The sequence below is a fragment of the Balearica regulorum genome, chromosome 1, assembly GCF_011004875.1.
Source record: "Balearica regulorum gibbericeps isolate bBalReg1 chromosome 1, bBalReg1.pri, whole genome shotgun sequence".
Taxonomy (NCBI): Eukaryota; Metazoa; Chordata; class Aves; order Gruiformes; family Gruidae; genus Balearica; species Balearica regulorum.
In genome coordinates this window covers 70,135,147-70,160,792 of record NC_046184.1, presented here as the reverse complement: position 1 = coordinate 70,160,792, position 25,646 = coordinate 70,135,147, and the positions used below count along the sequence as shown (strand labels likewise).

The following is a 25,646-nucleotide window of genomic DNA, read 5'->3' as shown; positions in this document are numbered from 1 at the left end:
AATGCCAGTGGCCTTGCTCACAGTACACTAGCTGCCCTCTCGTTCAGGGTGACTCACCAGGGCCTGATAAATCCCTATTTTTAAGCATTTAGAGTTACGCTAAGTCTCCAGCCTAGGAGCAAAAAAGTACATTGCGTCTTTCCAGAATGGGTTTGTCAGACCAGGACATACCACATGAAACAAAATGTCTTTTGCTCCTGGCAAGAACAGCAGTCAATAGGATGGTAAAACACCAGCCAGCCCCCAAAACTACCAAGCACTAACCCCAGCATGAGGCAAATTGGTTTGCTGAGCTCCTTACCAGCGGCCTCCCCCTTAGGCAGGCGTAAGGATTTACGGACAGGTTGCTGCTGGCAGCCAGGATGCTCTCGCAGCACAGCTGTGCCTTGTAGACCAGTCCCTACCCCGACCAAGGATTCACACAGAACTGGCTTTTCACTTTATTGGAAAAATTTCTTCATCTCCTTCAGGCATGAGACCATGCTCTCTTCCCTACTCCCTGGGAAGGGTGTCCACGGCTCTGCCAGGACATGAAGACCTTCTCTAATAACTTCACTTCTCTGCCCTTTCTTCTGGTTCCTCTTATTCATTTCTTGCCTTCTGAGCATGGGAAGGGAGAGAGAGCAGGGATCAGAGCAAGAGCTGAAGGAAAGCCTTAAAAAAAACCCCACAAAACCCCAAACAAAAAACCAAACAAGTAAAACCAACAACCAAAACAAAATAAAAATAAAAAACCCACAACAAAACAAAACAAATAATAATAATAATAAAAACAGAACAGCAACAAAAATCCCCATGCCTGCACTGCATTGGCTGCTGCTTCCATCTGTGCTCGTGCATGTTCCTCCCTCTGCTCTGGCAGGGGATGAGGCAGCAGCTCCACACCATCCTAGGAGCAGCTGAAGACATCTCCAAAACGTTGCCTGTGCCTTTAGCCAGGCTCAGCACCAGCAGAACGAAATCAGCTTTGAAGCCTTTCAGTACATAGAGCTGAAGCTGAGTAGCCGGTGCATGCTACAGCCAAGAAAGTGCATCTTTCAGGGAGAGTGCCATCTCCCTGTTACAGTGGCACCTAGTTAAAAACCCCACAATTTAGTCTCACACATTTATCCAGTGCCATACAAAATAACACTGCGGTGAATAAAAGAACAAAAACGGAGGCTAGTGTGGCTGGATTTGTTTGTTTCAAATCTGCATTTCCTAAATTACCGGTTCTTTGAAAATAAATGGCGAGGTGTTCAGGTATTTCCTTTGAAAGAGAAATCTAAATAACTAGCTTCCTTCCAAAAAAAATGGCCTTTCTGTTCAAAATGCATTTTCCAACAAAAATTAATTCATACAAAAATGCCTTGACAATAACCAGATCATTCTGCCATCTAAAGTATTATATAACTCCTTCCATTATTTCTTTCTGTTCTTTTTCCTTTTTAAAGATGACAAACTAATTTGACCAAAAGAAGAGAGTGGGATGTTTTCTAAAGTCAACACTGGGAGAAATGTAAGGGAAAAAAATACAAAAAAGCTACAACTCCCTGAAAATTTTGTCATCTTGCCATTGTCTTAATGAAGTACTGGCTTTTTAAAGAAAAAAGCTTTCCGCCCCTTCTTGCTTTTGAAAATATTTTCTTTCTTTTTTTCAATTTTTTCTCAAACAAATCAAACTTTTTATATTTTTCACCTGTAGATGGGGGGTAGGGTTTATGTAAAGTTTTATACCAAGAATACTATTCTACTTTACTTTGCCCAGTGTCTTTCAAAACAGCATGCAAATTCAAAACCTTACCTCTGTCAGTCATCTAGAAAAACAACAGTTATTTGTGTGAGTCCATCCATAAGACTTGCTTTACAGCCCAATCACAAATATACTCTGTCTCAGACACACAAACATCTGGAGGTGTTACCATTAACTATGTTTTGGAAAACCATATGTGTTAGTAATAGCACACCAGAAAGTTTAGTCTTCACAAAGGAGCGACATAACAAGTTATACAATGAAGTCAAGAGAGGAGAAATGGTAGAAGTATGGATATTACACACTGCATTCCTAAAATGATCAAAACCATTAGACACACCAGTCTGATCATTTATCTTTTATATGAGAGGAGACCTGTGAAATAAACAGCCTTATATTGGGACAATATATTATGGAATGGGAAAACGTAATATAAATTACACGTCCTGCTTGTATTCCATATGCAGCAACCATTGCAAAAAAATGCCTCCAGCACTGAAGGCAATGGGCAGAACATTACTATAAAAATCCTCCCGTTCAGTGGAGATGGGATGAATGATTGTTATACTGTGTATTTTGTGAAATTCACAGTAGACTACTCCGGATGAATATACGGAGAAGTTCTTTTATTGTGAAATTACCATGCCAGAAGCAAGACAAGAAACATTTCCTGCTATTAACATGAGGATGTGGTTTAAATCAAAGATTTTGACAGACGACTCCTGTATTTTCCATATTCAGTACTGGATAAGGAAAGTGGCCTTCGTTTCTCTGACACAGCTGTGCCAGGATTGCTTTCTCCCCAGTCTCTAGGTAGTGGTAAATTTTGCCTTTAACCTGGGGGCCAGGCATCTCTGTCAGTGAAGGGAGATACTGAGAGTTCCCTAACATCGGACTCAATTTGTGTGAAAGCTGCGAGCCTACAAAAGCAGGACCGGGCATAGCGACATGTTGCAGAAGGGCTGGATCATCCACAAGAGCCCGTGCCGGGGCGTACGCAGGCAGGTAGCACCCCTAAGCATGGGCAGCCTGCACAGGGTCTGGTTGGTGAGCATGAGAGCAGAAACTCGCAGGGAACAGAGTAAACACTCACCCTGGAAAAAAGCGTGAACATAGGTAGAGCAATTACCCTTTTGCAAGTTGGGAAATGGATGATGGCTCACCTTTCCATTTCATGAGCACCTGCAAGCTTTCATCTCATTGCACTGAAGTCAATGATTTTTGTGTTCATTTTCAGTGGCAGCAGAAATAATGTACATACTCTGATAAAAGCACAAGTTACTGTTTACTTCATTCCTTGCAATCAAAAAGTGCTTGCAAAGCAATCTGATGCAGTGCTTCCTTCCAGTCTGCTGTTAAGACGGTTGAGATGAAATCAGTAAAAACACCACGCTGTGGACTGCCAGAGTTTCAGATGATCTCCTTGAAACAAGTTACTTTTCTCCGGACTCTTTCCACTCAAAAATTCCTAAAATCAGGTACTTCCCACAGCAGTAAAATACAGTTACACTTGAGATAAACTGAAATTGCCACTAACAAAAGAACAAACAATACCCCACCAGAAAAAAAAAAAAAATTAACCATTTTTCAGGTTTGGATTTGGTCCGCAGAACTGAAGCCCACATCATTACCACTGAAGAAAAAAGGCTTACATTACACTAAGCAACATAACTTCCTGAAAGGCGAGAGAAACATATTTCATCACATAGCTGTTCAATCCTAGTCTGTATTTACAATTACACAGTGTGTATATGTATATACACACACTGTTATATATATATACTGTTCTATAGTATAGGTAAGTATATTAAAAAGTATATATACTTTTGATATATTTAATTGATATTTATATATAAAAGTATATCTAGTTTTCATATTTATATTGTCCATCAGTGGAGGACCTCACTGTGCTGTTACAGAAAAAACATGCAAGCATACACAGCAATTTCTCTGAACAGTTCACTGCTGAAGACAGTGATTAAAGTATGCATAAAATATGCAGAGTTTGAGACAGCAAGGCAGTGTAAAACAGACCATTTTTGTACTCGCTCCTCTCATTTTGCTCCATTAAATTTACCTTCTAGTTTACTGCAAGCACCTTAGGTCTCAACATCAGAAGTGACCCCAGTGAACAAACCAAGAGAGGAGGGAAGGCAGAGAAATCCTCCTGTTGACGTCTCACTCACCACTCGCATCCCCACATCACTGAGTTGCCAGAGATACTGTCAAAACTGAGTCGAACCCAGGCCCATGGACCTAGAGCCAGAAGGCATCACTGCATAGGTACATCCATGATGTGCCAGGATCAGAAAAGGACTCTGCATTATAAGTTCATACTCTCCCCCACACACACAGACACCCCCCCAATGACTTGCACTTTCAGGAGCAAATTAAGTTCTCCTGGTAGTGCCTTTAAAACAAACCGTTACTTCCCAAAGCTGGACACAGAGCTGTTTAAGGAGGCAGCACATCACACACCAGAACCCTGCGGCACCACCATCCTGCAGGCTGGAGCTCGCCATGTGCTCCAAGGGGACTGAAATTCCGATACAAGGGGCCTCCGAGAGGATGCATGGGGGATGAACTCTCTAACAAAAATATATGTTTTAAAAAAAATGAAATACTTGGTTTGTGAAAGTGCCTTTTGATCATTATAACCTCTGTTTTTAACCACTCTGGTGTCTCCTGCCAAATAGGGTTTACTGATGACACATCATCATGGCACCAGTTATGGACGTGTTGATATGTTAAATAACGGGACTACTTTCAGCCCATTTTTATAGCTGAAAATTCTCATGGCATAAAAGAGTCATCATAGAGTTATTTCACTGCAGAGCACTGTTATTATTCTTAGAATAACTTTGAACTCTGTAGCTTTTGGGGAAGGGGGGTGTTTTTCAAATAAAACCCTGTTTCCATTCTTCCCCCAAAAGCTCAGCTTGTATTTCAGCTGGAACGATAACAAGTTCATGAAGATATGTATTCAGGCAGATTGTAAATTTAGCCAGAGCATTTATGTTACTAAATCCAAACAAAGATCTAAAGCGAAGTGCAAAACACCACAAAAGATACGGACTGAGATTTTTAAAGCTGAGTAAGGAACTCAGCCACACAAGTCCCAAAGAAATGGATTAATTATGCGGTTGATAATCTCAGTTTATACGCCAATTTAATTCCTGATATAACTTCATTGTCTTCAGTGGAGTTACACTGCAAATGTATTTGACAGATAGTCATGTTTCTTCTCCAAGAATAACTTCTAAGGCAGAAGGTTTAAACATGAGTGAATGAAAGTCCTGGGCCAAGTTCTACCCTAATTTAAACCCTGTACAAAACAGCTGACTTGGAAGTGAGGGTGTAAGGAAAGGCAGGGAGACACATGAGTCTATTCTTCCTTTGCTGGGACATTACATCAATTCCCTTAGCTAATGGTTGTGTCTCCAAAAAACACAGCGGGAATCCAAATTGCAGTTTGTTGGAGATTCTTTCCTTCTAAGCCTGCAAGTTCTTGTATTTCACAAGCAGTAAGTGTTCAGGGAAGAGCCTGGACTAGTCTCGGTGGAGGACGATGAAATTCACCCTGGTTAGGTACTGCATCGACCTGAATCTTGCCTGCTTCAAAATGCATTTCATCTTCTTTGAGGATAAGCACTGGAAATGGTCATTTTAATATGAGCATTGGAATTAATCACCTAATTTAATCAGAAATTAATGTTTCAGACATTCTCAACCTCAATGTTATTTTGAACTAAAACCCAGCATTTGGATTTTTTTTTTAGTTTTTTTTTTAGTGTTTTGGGTTATTTTTGGCTCATTATTAATATTAGAGTTAAGCATGTCTAAATGAGGCTGACAGGTCAAACAGGGTGCATGCACCTTTTCTAAGGTGAGAAGGAAGTAATGTCTATCCCAACTCTTTCTGTGCAGCATTGATAAGGATACGGGGAAGTTTTATTACTTTGCCTGAAGCATCATTTATGCCAGTGGCAGAAATCTGAGCGCTACAGCTCTAAGTGTAGTGAATTCCTGATGTCCTCACTTCTGGTTCTTCTCCTGGCAGAAGTTCTTTTACTAAAGAGTGATGTAATCTGGCAGCAATTGAGCTCAACAGAAACAAAATGGCTCCACGGTAACACCCCTGCTCTAGGGGTATCATTGCTAGGGCAGGCGGCACGTACATTGTGCTAATACTCAACTGGATGTCAGGGGCCTATCTGCTAAGCACCACTAATGAAGCAAAAGTGAAGACACTTCCCATCCCACATAGTTTGCAAGAGTTATAAACAGGACACACACTGGACCAAGAGCATCTCCCATTCCCCATCTGTGAAATGCAGCTTGCTAATCTTCAGCCTTGTAAAAATGTGTGGAAGTTAAAAGCTCTATGGGATGGATGTCCTGGTTTCAGCAGGGATAGAGTTAATTTTCTGCCTAGCAGCTGGTATAGTGCCATGTTTTGGATTTAGGATGAGAATAATGTTGGTAACGCACTGATGTTTTTAGTTGTTGCCAAGCAGTCAAGGACTTTTCAGCGTCTCATACTGGCCTGGCCAACGAGAAGGCAGGGGGCACATAGAAGCTGGGAGGGGACACAGCCAGGGCAGCTGACCCAAACCGGCCAAGGAGATATTACATTCCATATGATGTCATGCTCAGTATGTAACTGGGGTTTGGCCAGGAGGTGGTGTGACTTGAACCAGCTTAACATTGGCTTTGGAGCAGTGAGAAATTGTGCTGTTCATCACTTGTTTTGTATATTCTTTTATCATTATTATTGTTAATCCCTTCCTTTTCTGTCCTTTTAAACTATCTTTATCTCAACCCACAAGTTTTACCTTTTTTTATTTTCTTTTCAATTCTCTCCCCCATCCCACTGGGGGTGGGTGTGTGGGTATGTGAGCAAACAGCTGTGCGGCTGTTTTAGCTTCTGGCTGGGTTAAACCACAATGGCTGTGACCATTGCCATGAAGGACAGCAGAAGTATTTTGAGGGAATCAGCCAGGCCAGAAGTGGGGAGGCTGAGCAGAACCAGCCCCACAGGAACAGCAGCTCTGCATGGCCCCGAGTGTGCGTGCCCCCAAAACTGGGACGGAGCACACAGCTCTGAAGCTGACGCTTCCCCGCTCACCTGGGGTTGTGCTGAGGTGGCATTTTCTTTCCTTCACCAGGCCCAATCAAGCCTTATGCAAGTAATTTATCACCAGCAGTGCCTAGGGAGCGACTCGCTGGGCTTGCTGTGCTCCCCGCTGAGACCTGCCAGCGAGGGAGACTCATTGCCATCTGGCCCTATGCGTGGCAGCCACCTCCCATCCTGCCTTTCTTTTCTTCAGCTCCCTCCGGCATATGCGATTATTTGTTATTTCTGCATACAAGGCTCCCTGCTGGAGATGAATACAACCTACTTTTTCCCTCCTCACCAGAGCTTACATCTGTGATCTCTAATTCTTCACCTCTGTAGCACTCAACGCCTGCACAATTTCACTCCGTGTACGTAGCTGTACCTCTCTTCTCCCAGGCTCGTCTCAGCAGCTGGGGTCCAGTCCTACCTTACCTCTTTATCACTTGTCACCTCCTTCATTTGGGATACCTCCAAAATCAGCTCTTGCCCCTCTTTTCCTTCAGAGCTGCTGCGCTTTATCACCTGTCTCAAACATTAGTGCTTGATAGATTTTCTTCTGGCCACCTTTATCTATTTGACTCTCCTTTCCATCAATTTCTATGTACAACATTCTCAGAACTGTAAGTGGACCATGTTTAAATATGGATGTGGTTGCACAGGTTCCCCCACTCTTCTGTCTTTTCTCTCTCTCTGCATTAGCTACTAAAGGTCCACGCACAGGGTAAGGCACTGCAATGCAGGTAGCACATCACTGCTTCTCCTCCAGAGTACAGCTGTGAAAGAAGAAAGCATTTTTTAAATCTGTTCTTGGGGAAAAAAAAAAAAAAAAAGAAACAAAAAGATGGTAAGGATTCTTCTGAAAGCATGTCAGGAGAACTTTTACCCTGCATCACTTCCCCAGTCAAAATGGAAAAAGGAGAAAAAAAAAAAAAGAACATGCTGTGTATTTTATTAGAAATCAGAGAACCTATTACTAGCAATTAAAGAAGAGTCATGACCAAACTTTGAAACATCAAGATGTTTAAACTATTCCAGCTGAGGTAAAATGTGGGGGAAAAAGTCCTGGTGCAGACATCATCATGGATGGAAAATAAGCTACACAGAGATCTTCTTGTAGTATAATGACATCCACATTAGTACTATGACTTGAAAAGTTACTTTGGCTAAGAATTGCCACATTCACTCTGAGGGCCAAGGAGAGCACTTCTGCAAAGGCTAACATAAATAAAAAAGTAGGATTTCCTAAGGAAAATAGAAACTTAAAATAACACCGATTTAAAATTGCTTCTTGGGTAGTGATCTCATTTCCTTAGGATCAGTTTCTTATTGCCTCTCCAAGTGTGAGGCATAGTTAAATCTTCCTGAAAACTAGTGTTCTGACTGTATTTAAAAAATAGTCCAATTAAGCAAAGCTTAATTAATTCTATTTACTCTGCAGAGTGTTGCCTTGTCCTACTGTTGGGCACAGAAATCTGAGATGTGAGGTATTCTCATGGCTTTAATTTTGAAAAGGATCAGAACCGGGTTTAGCTGTCACCTTTTACTGTCCATCTGCACCTGAAAGAAGAACAGAACAATCCTGCAGGGCTGATGACAAAAAAAAATTTTCCTGTAGCTGAAATCACTGCAATCATAACTGGTGCAGTGATATCTCTAGCTCTGTTTGGGAAATGCAGAAAGGATTTTTGAATAGTTGGCAGCGGTGAACGCTTCATTTACACTACTAGAAATTCAAAGCATGTTTGAAATTAGAACATAATCAATATCCTGACAAAGCCTTTACAGGTTGTATTTAAAGGGGGTGGAGGGATAGAAAAAATTAAATGGAAGAACATAAGTAGCAAGATCTTAGCCCATAAACTGAAACTGAGAACTAGTTATTCAGTGCTCCAAGATCTAAAGCTTTATTTCTACTTCTGCAAATTCATTAATAGCATTTGTTGACCATTGGTTTAAAATATGATAGCTGATTGCTTCAAGTGACAAGTAGGCAAAATATGGAACATAAATTGTTGCAAGGAAGGCTTGCCAAAATACAGAAGGAAGCTATTTAGCCAATTATATGTTTACCTTACAATGTTTAAAATACAAGGAGAAAGTTTTCAAGAATTAAATTCTTTTGAACACCCCTAGTTTTGAAGCTTCAAAGCATCCTGGTTCAAGAACTGCCAACCCTTTTTCCACTGGTTGTGGGAAATCTAAAGCATCCAAAATAGTGGTTTTTTTAAAAAGGTCATCTGCTCATAGCACTGTAAATGGGGTTGTTTTAGCTTTTTAATGGTAGAAGCTATTGTGACAAAAAAAAAAAAGTGGGAAAAAAGTTAGAGACTACCGTTGAAAATCTCTTGGTATTCTTTGTCCTGCATTAATACATGGGTAAATGATTAATGCTGTAAAGAGCTTTGGTTTTTTTTTTCATTTTGTTTCCCCCCTCCAAAAGCATAAAGTGGGCCACAAATGGAGAAAACATCTCAACTGCAGCAATAAGCAACACTGAATTCTGCTCACAGTTCAGGGGAGCTACTACATGCTCATTCACAGAAAAGTTTGCTGGCAAAACTTTAAAAACCAGATGAGTTGATTGCTTGTGCATCTCACCTGGAATCTTTTTGTTCCTCCAGCTCTTGTTGTACGTTTCCTGACCAAGCGGTTCATCTGGGAATATGACCCGACGCTAGGTAGGTTGCATTTTATTCTGTACACAAGGGATGCTGTATATAATAGCACGGCTGAAGTAATGGAAAGTCGTAGAATTAAAATTCCAAGCCTCAGTCAACCTTTAAATTTGCTGTAAAAAGCTTCTCTATGGTCATTTAAAGCTGGAAAAAATTATTACCTAAGATGGCAGAATAGAGAAGCAGTAACGCACTAAAACAAAAGCAGAATTAATATATGAGGCGCATTTCTGCCCACACAGAAGTCAGTGGGAATTTTGCCATTGAAAGCAATTGCACTAGTATTTCGCTCTGACAATTGTTTGCTATCAGTTTACTGCTTTTGCATAACCCAAATATCAGCTGCTAGAGAATAAGATGGCTGGGATACAGATCTCAAAAATTCAAAAGGAAAAAAAAATGTTGGTACTTACAGTCAGTCTACCTACCCTTAGGTAAGTTTTTTGTCCTCACTTTCAAATATACATTATGTCTCACTTTTTGGGTGTCCAGTAGGGACACCAGTCATCAAAAGGGACACATGTCTCCTCCACTGCTCTCACTTAGCTGTATTGGGTCTGGCACTTTTGAGAAGCTGGCACAGATATCTCAAAAAAACACCTGTCAAACAGTTGCTCTGAATTAGAGGCCTCACTTGCAAATTTGGGCCAAGGTCTGATTTCTTAGTATTTTGCAAGTTAGCATATATGTGAATGCTTTGCACCAGGGAAAATCCAGGCCAAGAAGTCTTTCTCTAAGAGGTCTCACTAAAGAAATAAGGAATGCCATAAACTTGCACAGCAGAAACAAAGATGAAAGTTTATTGCAAAACCCAGGCAGCCCTTTCAACGAAGCAAAGTATCCAGTATTGTACTAAGTAGTTTTGTCTGGTAAGATGAAGAAATGACAGATATCAGCAATCTCATCTTGGGAAAATAATTCTCAGAACAACCTGAACTCAAATACATTTTTTCATCTGCTTATATCAATATATTCATCAGTGAATTGTATGTCACCTGCCTTGTACTGCACAGTGGGATGTTCAGTATAATGTTCTATCAGTATTAGTACTTCACAGCTCTTTCATTAATATATCATTTTAAGAACTTGAAAATAGCAGTATGTAAAGCATTTTGTATCAGTCTGTTCCAGGTTCATTAATTTCTTATGGGGACACAGCATGCAAAAGTGTCCTTGTTGCCTTGTTTAAGCAGACAAACTAAGTTATTAGCAAGCTGCAAGGTTTGTTATTTTTTGCCCCATTACGAAGGCCCTATGTTCTTCTTGGTGTACAAGACACGACATTTGTTTCTATTTTACAAATGAATACAACTGCAAATTAACCATGCCCCTCAGGAATCTAATTGTCTTCTGTTTGCAACACGGAAAGCTTTCATGCAGGCAACAGTCCTATCTCAATAAAACAAAAGTTAAATCTCTTCTGACTTACTGAATTCTATGTTCTCATTCAGTTGAGAGGATAGCAGCTTAAATTATGCATTGCAGTTATGGTGAAGCTAAGTGCTTTAAGTTGCTCAGAGGAGAAGGTTTGAGAAATTCAAAACCTAATGAACTATTGTCAATAAGTTATTTCTTAATCACAGTAATCTCTGGTGGAAGCTGCCCATCAGAGACTGTTTTTTAAAATATTCTTTTTTCAAACTATGGATCACAGTGGGATTCAAAGGAGGCTCTAGTGTTAGAAAAAAACCAACCAACCAAACACAAAAACCCACTCTTGCAATTCTAACCACTATTCAGACCTTCAGAGATCAGTCAGAAAGGGACTGTACCTTCAAAAGCTTTGAGAAACAGTGCTTGAAAGAATGCATTTCTGTCTTTATCATGATTATCCTGCAGTGATTTAGGGTCCAGTAATCTGTAAACATTGCTGAGTTGAATTTACTAGAAGTTTTAGCAGAATAGATTCATTTCTTCTTAGCAGTCATGGACTAGCAGTTGGGTGGAAAGGATGATATCTACATACTCCACCAATATGAAAAGTTTAAGTTGTGTCTGTGAGACCCATTTGCCCTACAGCGAGAATAAACAGCTTTGTCAAGTAATTTTGAAAGGGCAAGAGTAAAACAGATGCAAACTATCTAGCTACTAAGCAACAGGAGGTTTTGCCAAAAATCACTGGGGCTTTGACAAAAATGTCATTTATATGGTTTATTCCTTATGTCAAGTTTTCAACCACCCATTAGCCCTCTGAAGCAGGGAATCCCCAGATAATTCCTGTTTTTAGGAAAGCTCTCACCAAGCTGTACAAGGCCAGATGGAAATTCAACATTATCCTAAACTAAGCATCAGGGTAAAAAAACCTTGTCCTCTTAATTCAAGGGTGGCATACTTTAACTGGAAAGGAAAAAAACACACCTTAGAAGCATTCTTTACTACTCTAACCTGCCAGAAGAAAATGAAGGACCATATTTTTAGCAGCATCTGGATATACTGCTGTATCCGTATAACATTTTGTGGCGGGCGGAGCATCACTGAATCTTGCAAGCTTTGGCACATGGGGCTGCTGCTGAAGCCAGGGCTTTGCAGCTCTGCCACTTCTGTGCATGATGTTGGATCTGTGCAGGCATTGGTAGGACAGCTGCATCTTCACAAAAGTGCATATCACTGTGCTTTTTATTTTACTGTTCTCAGCCAAGGAGTAACAACTGCAGCAAAGGTCATTTTCTGAGGGCTGTTAACTGTCAGCCTTGACTTATCCATCATTTCTGCTTAACTGGCAAGTCATTGTCACCATCTTGGTATGGTTTTATTTTTTGTTTTTGTTTTGTTTTTTTTTTTAAGTTTCCTAATTTCTTAGTCTAAGTGGTTATCTGGCATTATCAAGGCACATGGCTTTCCATTTTCAATCTTCAGAATAAATCACAGAACTGTCTCGTGTGCAACAGAATTAGAAGGCCCAATGAAAGAGCTCTTGTAGAAATGGGCTGGAACTGCACATTTAAAAAAAATGCATACAGTTGTTTTCTAAAATATTAAATATATGAATTCAGCATTAAACTTAGTCTTCTTTAGCTCATTAAATATGTACTGGGAAAGCGGATTGGGTTACCACATGGATTTCACCAAAATTCATTAATGTTCATATATTTTTTAAATAGAACATAACTAGCAAATTAATAAGCAAATTCTGTGTGGTATTAGAAGGCCTAAAAACACTTGGCCTTGTTAGGACCCTATATTTAAGCCACAGCCTAAAAGTGCTTCACAAACATAAGCAACACATCTGCGGTGGATTTAATACAGAACTGGAAATTTGTGCTATATTTCAGTCGAGAAACCTTTCTCTTGAGAGATTCACAGAAGCAGCATGAAAACAAGCATTCCTACGTACCATGTCAGCAGCGCTTGCCAGGAATGGGCCAGCAGCCAGCTGATAATTTGCTTGCCACCGAGGCGGCTTGGCTCGGGGAAAGTTTGCAGCCGGCAAGCAGCCGCCCTCACAGCGGCACTGCTGCAGGTCATCCCCTCGGGGCTCGACCACCTCGGCCGCTGCTGCAGCAAGAGTACAGAAAGGCACGACAACCGCCAGCCAGCATCATCTCCAGCACGGACATACTGTATGGGGATGAGTTTCAAGGTGGAGGTGCAAAGACCTTTATTTGGCCACCTACCCTCTACGGGTAAATTCTTGGCCTGAACGTAGGACTCCCATGGACCTCAGTGACCCAGAGCTTGACACCTTGATGTTCAAGGCTGCTGTGAATAGCTGCTCTGCTCAGTGACAGTAAATAGAAATAAGTCCGCATCTCAGCAATTCTCCCCATGAGCTAGCAGCAGTGCCCAGAATTTGGGGTACCTTCACCTGGCCTCAAAGATGGAGAGGTATTGTGGTTTGCCATCAAACAAGTAATATTTAATTGATTTTAAAATTGGAGATGCTGAATCAGAGTAAGTCATCCACGGAACTAGTAAATATATTTTTTCCTGGGGAGGAGGAAGCCCAAAGAATCATTGCGGCAGTAGACAGACAGCATTGATGGCCTGCACAATATTTCACGGGCAACAGAAAATTACCTGCCTCCATAAGCCATGACATGCAGGGAGAATCTCCTGGATCAAATAATGAAAGGAAAAAAAAGTCATCACAGCTATGGCTAAGTGGGTGCTTTTTAAAATAAGTTTTGCAGTGTTTCTCCGAGAACACATTTGTTGTTCTACCATAATCAGGACAATTTCCTTAACTAGACACAGAGCTGGGATATCCAAGATTTAAGAAAAAGGGGATTATGAACTGGGTTGTGTTATTTGCTCTGAAGTAGCATTTTTATGTACAAGTTGGGAGAATCAGGTGCTTTCTGAGGTGCAGGGACTTAAAACATCCATTTTTAGCCGTATAAGGAAAAAAAAAAAAAAGAAATAAAACCCCAAGGAAGGGCAGGAGATCGAATCTTCAGTTCTTTTCTTGATTCTGTCACTGAAGTGTTGCCCACAGTCTCTGTGCCTCTGCTTCTCACCTATAAAATCCTTCATCTCATAGAAAGGTTGTAAATCCTTTAAGAGTTAAGACTCACCTATCAAAGGTGCACAGAAACACCAAGCATTTCTCCTAAGACTGAATTTTAAACAAAAGTCTACTTATAAAATAAGAGCAACCAAGGAGATGATAATTATTTTTGTTGTCCTTTCTAAAAGTCACTTGGCCTTTTCACACTATCCCTAGATGTCTTTCTCTAGCTGTTCCACATATTTCATACAACTTAGCTAATCCTCTGAAAGGAAAACTGTCTCTGAGCAGATAATCAGCAGAACAGTGCATGACAGACTGGTCCATCTACACAGGCAAAGAGAGACAGAAAGCATAGGAGTTTATTTAATTTGAATTGGATAGAGAAAAGACTATTCTTTACTTTGAAGGAGCAGAGGTAACCGTAAAGAAACGTGAGTCTTAACAAAAATTCTAATTTTGCTAGGACAACTAGATTAATAGTGACTTTTTAGAATATTTCTTCCAACTATGTCACAATTTCTTTAAGTCACTCAGGTTTTTGTTCACTCTTTTTCTGCTAGGAGGGGAAAAAAACTGAGTTGCTGTTTCTATAAAGTCCTATCTAATGCAACATACAGACAGCCCGTAAGACACCATCAAACATGGGTAAAATGTGTAGGTATCAGTAAAGCAGCAAAGAGAAGAGATAAGGTGGTACAAATTGCTGTCCCGCTAGCTTGATTACGAAAGGCCCATCCATGGTAGCACCAGTCTTCTCCAGCATAGCATGAAACAGCAAAAGGACTGCAGAAAGGTACACCAGGTAAACAAGTGCTTGAGGGAGGGAGACAGACACCTCTGTTCGTGACCTGAATTATCTTACAGCAGAGAACTTCATCTCCTATAGACCAGCTCAAGACTTATAAATTTCACCGTTGTGGCAAGAACAGCAGAAATCACTTTGCTAAGATATTATTTACATTGGCAAGAAGGCTTTTCCCATTGGTAAGCATGTTGCGAGGAAGACTATTTTTACATTAGGAGCGTAGTTTTGCCTATATAACCACATTTGTTAGCAAAATGGTATCATTCAGGGACCACAAGGGAAGCTTGCAGATACCATACATAACATAATTAACATTAGAACACTAGCAAATATTGCTAGCCTGAGTTTCTTTTCGGCACCTGATGCAGCTCTGTACAAACACCATAAACAACAGAGCAGGGTGAGAACGTATCCAAACTACCTTCCATCACAATGGTTGATAACCAGAAGCAGCTTAGCAGTGGGAGGCAAGACCTCACTAAGAATAATTTAGTCTAGCAAGAAAAGGTGCAAGAACTATCTTTCTGGGCTAATTTTGTGCCAATGCAGCCATGAAAAAGAGCTCAGGTCCTCAGATCCAAACACAGTTCTCAAGGACTGTCTTTGCTTTCTGGTTTATTCAGCTAACACATTGTCTGGACAGCTGGAATACCATCTGGATACAAACTTTGTCCCCAGGATTGCTTTCCCTGCTGCAGATCACAAGTTGAAGAAGCACGTGCCTTTATATATTGTAGATTTCTAGTTTTCTTGACTCGTGGCTTGCTCGGCAAGTTTGTCTTAACACTCCTGAAGGTCTACTGCCTGCCTCTGCCATAAAAATACTAATTCCCAGCAGCAGAGCTGAGAGAGAAACTGCCCAGACAGCAAACAGAACTTTTAACAAATGGGCCCATACTAAAATAAGTGTTAATAAATCATTAACTGATGGTCCCTTCAGCCCTAGGGTGTAAAGGTTGACAGACCAGCGGCCCCAGGAAGAAGGCAGCCTGGGGAAAGCCTCTTCCCAGCCCCCTCTTCCTCCCACTGCACAACACGATACTGCAGTCTACACAGTGCTATGGACGAGATCATCCACATGCGCACAATTAAAAATAACCATTTTCCGTAGCAAGCAAAAGAGGAGGGAGTTTTGCCATCATCTTGCAGAGCTTTGCCTTCTGCATATTTCATCTGAATGCCCATGTTGACAACTACAGCTTATCCAAGCACGAGCTAGGAATAACATAAGTGGTCCGATATGGGCTTTCAGCCAAAGTGAGATGTAATGGTAACCAACCATTTGGGGCTAGGAGAAATAGCTGCCAACCTGTGTTTCAGGGAGTACTGTGACAAATATGTAGACACTTAATAAATTGCTGGAAAACAGCCTTATTTTCAAGCCAGACTCTAGCTATTAGCATCCTCAAATTTTATTAACAAAATTACTCATTTCTTCTGCCTCAGTGCTTAACAGATTCAGTCCTCAATAGTCAAGATTGTGCCTTACCAGTTCCCCGCTTCAAAACAGTAAAAGCATTACTTAACTTGATGTACATTTAATACGTTATATCATTTTTACTATACTACTCAGCACTAAGAATTTATACTGAATGTATTATGGCAATGAGCCATGAAGGTATTCCTCATTTCTGAGGTGTTTGTAAGGAAATGGACTGGTATGGCCTAGAGCACCTTAAATCCCTGACACTGGCTTCTAAAATGCTCAACAAAGACTTGAAATGATGAAACTGTAATTGAGAGCAGCAGAGGAAGATGCTTAAAATAACATGGGAAGCAGTTATCTGAAAATGTGGTTTGTTTTCTTTCATATGAGTCTCAAGATGAAGATATTCTTGATGCTAGTAGTAAAAACATTGCCTTTTTACAGTAGCTCAACAGACAGCAAAAATCAGGAATGGCAGTGACTGTTCTTGCTGTAGCTACAGCTGCAAAGTATTTTGCCCCTACTTTTCTTGCTCATCATATTCTGAAGTGTTCTCCAGATGAGCAGAAGTCTCCAGTGCTTGCTTTTGCACCTTCAGGAGAGCAGGCTTCTGTTTTGCTTGTTTTAGGTGTGAGAAAAGTCTCACTGGTTAGTTTTCATTTATATTGGCAGAAATAAGGTGAAACTCACAGTTTTGCTAACAAAGACTTCTTGCCACAATCAAACAAAAAAATGTAGCAAAATATAGTTTATTTAGACTTAAACTTGTCATGGGCATAATTCCCACCAGGAACTAATGCCTCTGCTTAGTGTTGGTGGGAAAGTTAAATCAGAATTTTTTTAATAAAAAAAAAAAAAAGATAAAGCCTTGAAGCTTACTCCCTACTAGTTAGCACCGCTCTGGCTTTGTTGGTTTCTTTTAGCAATTGTTTTAACATGCCTTGACGAATCCACATCCTAGGTATCTGTAGACATTTTCTCTCCTTATCTCAGTAAGAGCTGGATGAGGACAGGAAAGGATATGTAACACCACTCCCCTTCTCAAAAGAAATCTAGTCTTTGCAAGCAGGAGAAAAATCATATGCAGCAGGAGCCAACAAATAGACATACTTCCCATTATTTTTAGAGGTATCTTCAAGAAACTAGGATTTCTACTTGGAGGCCAAAATGTTATTTATTGAAAATATCGTGCATCAAAAAAACAAAGTGATTTTTCTGTAGACTGGTTTTATATCTCCCATGTGTTTGACCTAAAAAGCAAGTTTTACGGATGCAACAGATACTTTCATACCAAGATGAGAACTTTATAGTCTAGTGGGGCTATGCGTGCACTAGCCATCTTATTTTCCTTCCCACTTTATTAAAAATAACAAAATATGATAAAAACCACATGTCTGCTGACTGTCCTGAGCACACATCGGCTCTTCTGCCCTGTGCCTCCCTAAGGGCATTAATACGGCCTCTACCTTCCACCCAATCTGAATTTATAAAAGAATAGAAATATTTGAGAGCTTCACCTTGGACTGAAAGTGGCAACTAAATGCAGCTCAGCAAGCTAAGACATGCTGCCCGCAGTGCCTCCCACATGACTTTTTTATGCTCAGCTTTAACCTGACTAGTTCTGGAATACCTGTTGTACTGTAGTCACAACCCTGATTACAGCAAATGTTGCCTTGCAGAAGGCAGCCAAAAGAGCCCAAAATGAAGTTAGAAGAGAAACTCCTTTGCACATCACCATATCAATTCTAAAAGCAGCGTTCACAACAGCAGACTGCACGTGAAGCGGGCTAGAGTCCCTAGAGTTGAATTAAATACCACTGCAAACAGTTTTCTTTCATACACATTTTGGCTTAAATTTGTAGCTTGACATGAATGCTCGTGTAGTATGATAGTCATACGTATAAAGCACATCACAGGTACGGTACAACCTCCTCGAACTTTTCCTTCTGTATTTCCAGACTCTTGGGGTTACTTATGCAGAAACATTAATGACATTGAAGAGTCAAAGTCCAATTATCACAGCTGTCAGAATCACAGAGTTTCCTTTCAGTAACTTTTTACTACTTTTTCTTCTTTTACACAAAATAATGATTGCAATAACAATGCATGGCATACCATTTGATGGTATTATTGATAAATAACCCAACTATGTTTATTTTTGAGTCTGTAATATCAGTTAATAAAGAGACATGTGGGGACACGCTGCATTAGCATAAGAAATATGTTCTAAATACACAAGGGCAGTACTGTGCTACTGTAAACCCGCTGATGGCTGTAGAATAAAAACCCTCCTGTAAGGTAAATAATGGATGGAGAAAGTAACAGCCAGATGCAAGCAAAAAAAATACATCAGCTGAATTGCAAGAAGGGCTGGGGTGGAGGAAGGAAGAAGGCAGGAGAGACTTTCCAAGTCAGGAAGGAACATTCAACTAACAGGGGCTTTCTAAAAGGTGAAAAGTTCCCAAAGCAGCAAGGAAATGCAGAGGGGGACAGATTTCACAAAGGCAGGCTGAAGGGAGGCTCTGGAGAACATATCAAACAGCACCAGGGTTAGTAATGGAGGTAAATGGAGGTAAATTGTTTTCCCAATGGGCTGTCAAAGTCACTGTTCTCAAATGTGAGAGACACAGGTGCCATCCTGATGGACGTCAAAGATTGCAGGAGTCTAAATGAGCAGGGAATTTAAAAAAAAAAAAAAAAAACACAAAAAAACAAATCACACAGGAACTTTTATTATATAATCAGAAATAATTGTGGGAAATTTTAGTCTTTTAAACATACTGCTGCATTGCCATCAAACAAGACTTTAACCATAACTTAGAAGTTCATGCCTATTAGCTGTACCTTTTTGGTCTGGGAAGTCAGCTATAATTATTACACAAAAGCTCGTTCTCTAGGTCTCTTGCCATTCTCAGATCCAACTGGCTGAAAGCCACCATGAGACCAAAGTTTCTTAGAGCATTTTTATATGTCCTTGTTTTATTAACCTCTCTTGACAAAAATGAACTAAAATTCTGAATGGAAACAGAATTTGTGTCCCCGTGTACTTAAAAGCAAACAAAAGAGACCAGGCAGTTCTTCAGATTTACATGTCATTGCTCCGGCTCAGCTGATTTACCTACTCCCACTATGTGTTTTCCTAAAAGAAATAAACCCTTCCAATGCAAATATTTCCTTTGAGAGCTGCGACATACCCCTGATATATATTGCCTGTTCAAAATAAACAAATACTGAAAACAGCTTTTTATATCACTGCAAATATAAACCAAGATCTAGCAATTACTTCTCAGATAATAGTTTTTCTCTAGAAAATACAATCTTCTGGAACAGATATATTCAATAGATCAGGATAGTCCTGATCTATCCCAAGGAAAAATCCAGGCTAGGCAGAGAATGGATTCAGAGTATCCCTGAGCAGAAGGACTTGGGGGTGTTGGTGGACAAGAAGCTCAACCTGACCCGGCAATGTGCGCTTGCAGCCCAGAAAGCCTACCATATCCTGGGCTGCATCAAAAGAAGTGTGACCAGCAGGTCAAGGGAGGTGATTCTCCTCCTCTACTCTGTTCTTGTGAGACCCCACTTGGAGTACTGTGTTCAGGTCTGGGGTCCCCAACATAAGAAGGACATGGAGCGAGTGCAGAGGAGGGCCACAAAGATGGTCAGAGGGCTGGAGCACCTCTCCTATGAAGGCAAGCTGAGAGAGTTGGGGTTGTTCAGCCTATAGAAGAGAAGGTTCCAGGGAGACCTTATAGCAGCCTTCCTGTACCTGAAGGGGAGAATCTACAGGAAAGCTGGACTGTTTACAAGGGCGTGAAGTGATAAGACAAGGGGTAAAGGCCTTAAGCTGGAGGAGCTTAGGTTTAGATTAGACATTAGGAAGAAACTCTTTACTGTGAGGGTGGTGAGGCACTGGAAGAGGCTGCCCAGAGAAGTTGTGGATGCCCCATCCCTGGAAGTGTTCAAGGCCAGTTTGGATGGGGCTTTGGGCAACCTGGTCTAGTGGAGGGTGTCCCTGCCCATGGCAGGGGGGGTTAGAACTAGATGATCTTTGAGGTCCTTTCCCACCCAGGCCATTGTTTGATTCTATGAGAGTCCTGGACACATGATTGGTTTGATAAATGACCAGCTAAGTCTTATAGGCCAAATCTCTGTTACATATGTCACAATAAATATGGTGCAAGGACATGATGTGGTCAAGCTGTGACTGAATATCATATCCATGGACAGTCTATGAATCATGGGCTTCAAAGTTTTCTCTATATAAAAGTTTAGTATTTTTTTCCTGCATTTTTTAAAAATGATATCACTTAAAAGAATAGGGAGATTCGTAACATGTTTATCAACACAGAGCGCTGCAGGGGAGTTTTTTTAATTTTTTTTGTCTCCAAAAATCATTATTTCCATAACTATTCAGCAGCTGTGCTAATTTGAAAATTTTATCCAATTCCTATTAATGAATTATTGTTGCACTATATTATAGACTTAAAAACAAACCAAATGCTCCCACTTTTCCAATATGTTTCTCAAGCCTTTTGACAGCTCTAATTGTTTCTGGAATAAACTTAAATTTTTCAGAATGATAGGACTGTGAGAACCAAGAGTGCTTTGCACAGCAAAAGTGCTGGGGGATTGCAGCTTTATAACCAAGCGGGACCCTGAAATCTGGCATCAGCTTTCAAAGCCACACAATGAGCAACACCTTTGATCTTGAAATTGGGAATATGAATAGAAGCATAGCACACTCTCAAACCAACAAGAATAGGTCAGGTTTACTTATTTATATTGAAGCAGGACAAACCCCCACATATGACTATTTCCACAGCGCTAGCAGCACACACCGTGGCTCAGTCAGCAGCAGCAGCTCCTTAGCTCGGCTTTGAGGCTAGCTAGCAGTTTTGACACTGAGTCTATGAAGAACAAAACACAAGTCTGAGGTTTCTTTTCTATCTATGAGGTTTTAGCCATATAGCTATAGATGTAATATGTAGGCATCACCTGGGACAAATGACAATCTGAAGCTCAGAAAGTTGCCTAGAGTCATCTCGGGAGCCACTGGTATGGTGCTACGCTTTGCTCTTTCTACTTGATCATGATGATGCACGCATAAGACATTTACAGCCAGGATTCATCTGACCAATTTTAGACTAAGTGCTTTTGAGATGTGATTTATGCCAGGAGTGATCAGACAAGCTATATCCAGGACCTATTTTAGTTCATCAACTCTAATAGGAGTTAAGGGTGCTTAGCTGAGACACAGACACCTGCGTTGTCAATGGTTTCAGTTAGGGATCCAGCAGGTATCTCAAGTCATCTAATTTCTCTCTAGCTGCACGTCTCAAAAAACAAAAAAAAAAGTGCCACAGGGAAAATGATATTAAATCCCAAAGCAAGGCATTGCATTTGTGAGTACCACAGGATCCATGCAAACAGACTGGAAATCACAACTTCAGGGCTTATAACTTACAAGACAACCACATTCTTCAGATGTTTCTGTTCCCTTGAAGGAGAAGCCATGTCTGTGATTACACCAAAAATTGCTTTAAGTATCCAGCTGTTTTACACTCCTCATTAAAATTCACCCAGCTACCGCACATTCCAATGCACGGGAACAGAGACACATTTACTAAGATATATTTACACTAATCTGACCCAGATCAGTGCCACTCATCCAGGATCAAATTCCACCCCAATGTGAGCCGCCAAAGTGAGTTAAACTTTCAACATAAAGTGCCGCCAGAGTCCTATTTTGAGAACTCAAGTATAATTTAAGAATCATGCTGCTTTTCTGCAGCAAGTACAAGTCTACTCCTTGAGTACATTTATTCTCCCATTTCATGGGGAAGAGTCATGTGGCCTACCACACTCTGCCTCCTAAGAAGGAGGATATTTCAAAGACATGCTGCAAGCATGGTTGAATGAGCACTTTCTCAAGTTGTGTGGAGCAATTCTCAACAGCTACTTGTCAAGCAGGACCAGATGGTTGAAGGCATTTAAGCACTGCAAGACCTAAACAAGTAAGGAGCTAATATAACATTATTTAGTCAGAGAGCCATCGCTTCTTCACAGCACTTTCCCCCAAAGAAACAAAGTAGAAGTGCCTAAACGACCTTGGATGTGGAGTGCTGCACAGGGAGCCCCAACCTAGCACCAGACATTTTAGCTACTGAAATAACTTGCTGAAGGTGCATCATTGCAGCTTCCACACCAAACTAGAGCTCCTGCTTTTCTGCATTCCCTCGGGGGAACTGCGGTAGCTAGGAGGGGGTACAGAAGGGACAGGTAAGACATACCACTGAGACACTTAGCTATATCTTACTCTGCTGTGCAGGTATAGCCTCAGAATAACAAAGGTGGAACTCCAACTCCTTCAACAGCCTTGCAACACTAAACAGAAGGGGTATTTGGAGCCTTTAAAAAACCTAGTCTTCATTGCCTGAAACCCTACAGCAGGATTTCTTGCCATCTGCCTAATTAAACTGACCATTTGTCCCTATTAGTGGCAGCCGTGCTACTTAAAGCAATTAAGGTGGCACAGGAGGGAAGTGACATTTTTGCATTTTTCGTTTGGGAAGAGAGTGTTTGCAGGACTGACAGCATTGAAACATTCGTGACTGTGAAGGGGTAACATTCTTAGGTAGGTAACAATAAAAGGCATTCATCAAACATGAGCCCTTTCAGAAGTTCTAATTCAAGAAATGTGTTTCCCTATTCTTCATTCCTACTGGGGAGATTTACACCAAATAAAAGAATTGTGTCTGTGACAATGCAAAGCATTCATAGTCTCTGGCCACAGTTTTACAGCATATGTATTTTCCTTTTGATATAGGACATCTGTGAGCTAGCAACAGTAATAAATCTGAATGTTAGCACAGATAATTTTCCAAGTTTTAGGTCAAATGCTATCAAATTTAACTTATGGGCTCATTAAGATAAAACAAGCCCTTTTGTCATTAGCTCTCTGATTAGTTGCCTGGTTCCAGAACCTGGGACACAATAAATAGGTTCCTTTTTTTCCTGTAGTGTAGTGTGAATGCTTAATGAACACTGGTTATCCTTATAAATCATACACAGGGAAATCACTGCTTGAGCCATTGCTAAAAGAGGGCGATGTGATGATTTCAGCATGTTTTAAAGAGACATTCCTAGAATAACTGTTCTGTAATTTTATCATAATATAGGGCCTGAGTTTAGTGGTTAGGTTGTCTGATCTGCAACCGTACTGGTTTTCATCTTGTCGGACTTCAGGCTAAGCAGTGACAGGCTTTTGAGGTGGACGCTTTGAGTTTGGCAGTATTTGTGTTTCATAGGTGGCAGCCTTCATTATGAGGAAACATGGAAAATGGGTTGCAGTCTTGCAGAGCTCTTTGCCGCAGGAAGCTCTGTCTTTTTGTTGGGCACAGAATGCAGTGTCCACAGGCACAGCCCTTTGCAGGTATAAAACACGGGAGAGAGTTGCCCCATATGGGGAGAGGTTGAGTAGTCACCATTGTAGAAAGCAGGACTTGAGTGTGCTCCAGGATGGCTGGAAGAGCTGCAACAAATAAAATTTGGTGAAGCTGTATGTCACATCTCAGGTCTTGTGCTGGAGTAGCTGTAAGTAAGATACAAAAAAAAATTGCCTCCTTATAATACGTTTCACAAAATGTGTTCTTATTTTAGAGTCTACATATCGTCACCAAGCTACCATTGATGATGAAGTGGTTTCCATGGAGATACTAGATACAGCTGGTCAGGTGCGTGGGTACATGTACTATTATCCAATACCTTGGCTCAGATAGACAGCAGGGAAGGGGAGTGCGGTGGTGGCAGCAGTGTGGTGGGTGGCAGGTGTGCTCCACTTCTGGGGACAGAGGTTTGCTTCTGAGCAGAGCAGATGCTGGATCCAGACCTTTCTGCAAGGGGCCCTGCTTAAAGTTTTTGAACACTGGAAGAACAAAGAAAGCCAGGGTTTACTCTGGGATTAAAATGTTTTTGTTCTATTCCTTGATTCAGGGCCAACCCAACAACACGTTATTAGTATGCATGAAGTCACAGTCTATTTCTACAGTCAAGTGATGAGGCTTGACAGCCTAGTCAATAATTCCCACCAACATGAAGAGCAGTTCTGCCATAACCAGGTCCCCCTTCCTTTCTCAGATGCTCACACTGCACAGTCCTATGCAGTTCATGTGCTGGCTATCATTCAGCAGAGACCCTGTTCCAATTGCCTGCTACCACCCTGCCCACAGGCAGCCCATGACACCTTGGTAGAGTAGATCTCCTATGCTACATGATAAAAAAGGTGACGTACATAAAGTGTAAAGTAAAGTAGACGTACATGGCTTTGCAGGCTTTGGAAGACCAACATCTATCTGAAGGCCTAGTGTCTTCTTCATAAATCCAATTCCTAAGGCTGGTGTCTGTCTTTTCAAAACAGGAGGATGCTATTCAGAAAGAAGGACATGTGCGATGGGGTGAAGGCTTCGTGCTGGTTTACGACATCACGGACAGAGGCAGCTTTGAGGAAGTGCTGCCACTTAAGAACTTGTTGGATGAAGTTAAAAAACCGAAAAATGTCACCCTGATCCTGGTGGGGAACAAAGCAGACTTGGATCACTCCAGGCAGGTCAGCACAGAGGAAGGTGAAAAGCTGGCCACAGAACTAGCATGTGCTTTTTATGAGTGCTCTGCTTGCACAGGAGAGGGCAACATTATGGAGGCCTTCTATGAGCTCTGTCGTGAGGTACGGCGTCGAAAGATGGTCCAGGGCAAGACTCGGAGACGAAGCTCCACCACCCATGTCAAGCAGGCAATTAATAAGATGCTTACCAAAATCAGCAGCTAAAAAGAGCTGTGCTAAGCCAGAGAAGCATTTTAGAACATATTAGCTTGGAGTAGGGATGAGGCAGGCAGAGCACATTTAATTAAAAATGGTCAAAGCTTTGCAATTAAAAAAATAGAAAAGACAAACCACACCACTTTTTTGAGTAACACGGGGTCAGACTTTTTTCCTGTTTTGAGATGTATTTAGCCACACTGCTTCTGGCTAATGTGGGGCGGGGGGGGGGGGGGGGGGGGAAGGAAATAAAAAAGTAAACTCCAAAGGACTAGATGATTGTGGGGATTGGCACTGACGGAGCATCTTCTGCTTCTACAAGGCTGGCTCCAATCCCTTGCAAGTCAGTAGTGCCTAAACACAATTTCCAGCCAGCCAGCTGCTCGGTAGCCATTGGAGAGTAAGATTCAGTCCTTGGTCCATCAACAGCCATCACAACCGGTGTTCTCAAGGACTGAATATACATAGAGGCTGCTGTGTTTTACCAGAAAGTTCATCTGACACCTTTCACCAGCTCTAAATTGGTGCATTGTGTGCTTTTACTTCAAACTGTCCTTCCTTGTTATTTTTGTCAAATCTATGAGTGCTAATGTTCTTAGCAAGGTATGCAAAAAATATAGGAAA

The 25,646-nt window shown here is 41.1% G+C and overlaps 1 protein-coding gene across 3 annotated transcripts in view; it reads left to right on the top strand.

Moving 5' to 3' along the window:
• RERG (RAS like estrogen regulated growth inhibitor) overlaps positions 1-25,243 on the top strand; it is a 114,180-nt gene extending 88,937 nt beyond the window's left edge. For all 3 annotated transcript variants that reach the window (XM_075757559.1, XM_075757566.1, XM_075757575.1), the window contains exons 3-5: positions 9,473-9,529; positions 23,867-23,940; positions 24,624-25,243. In XM_075757559.1, the coding sequence (XP_075613674.1) occupies positions 9,473-9,529; positions 23,867-23,940; positions 24,624-25,031 (539 nt within the window). In that variant the 3' untranslated portion in view covers positions 25,032-25,243. The remainder of the gene's footprint in view (positions 1-9,472; positions 9,530-23,866; positions 23,941-24,623) is intronic.
• The last annotated feature ends 403 nt before the right edge of the window (positions 25,244-25,646 follow it).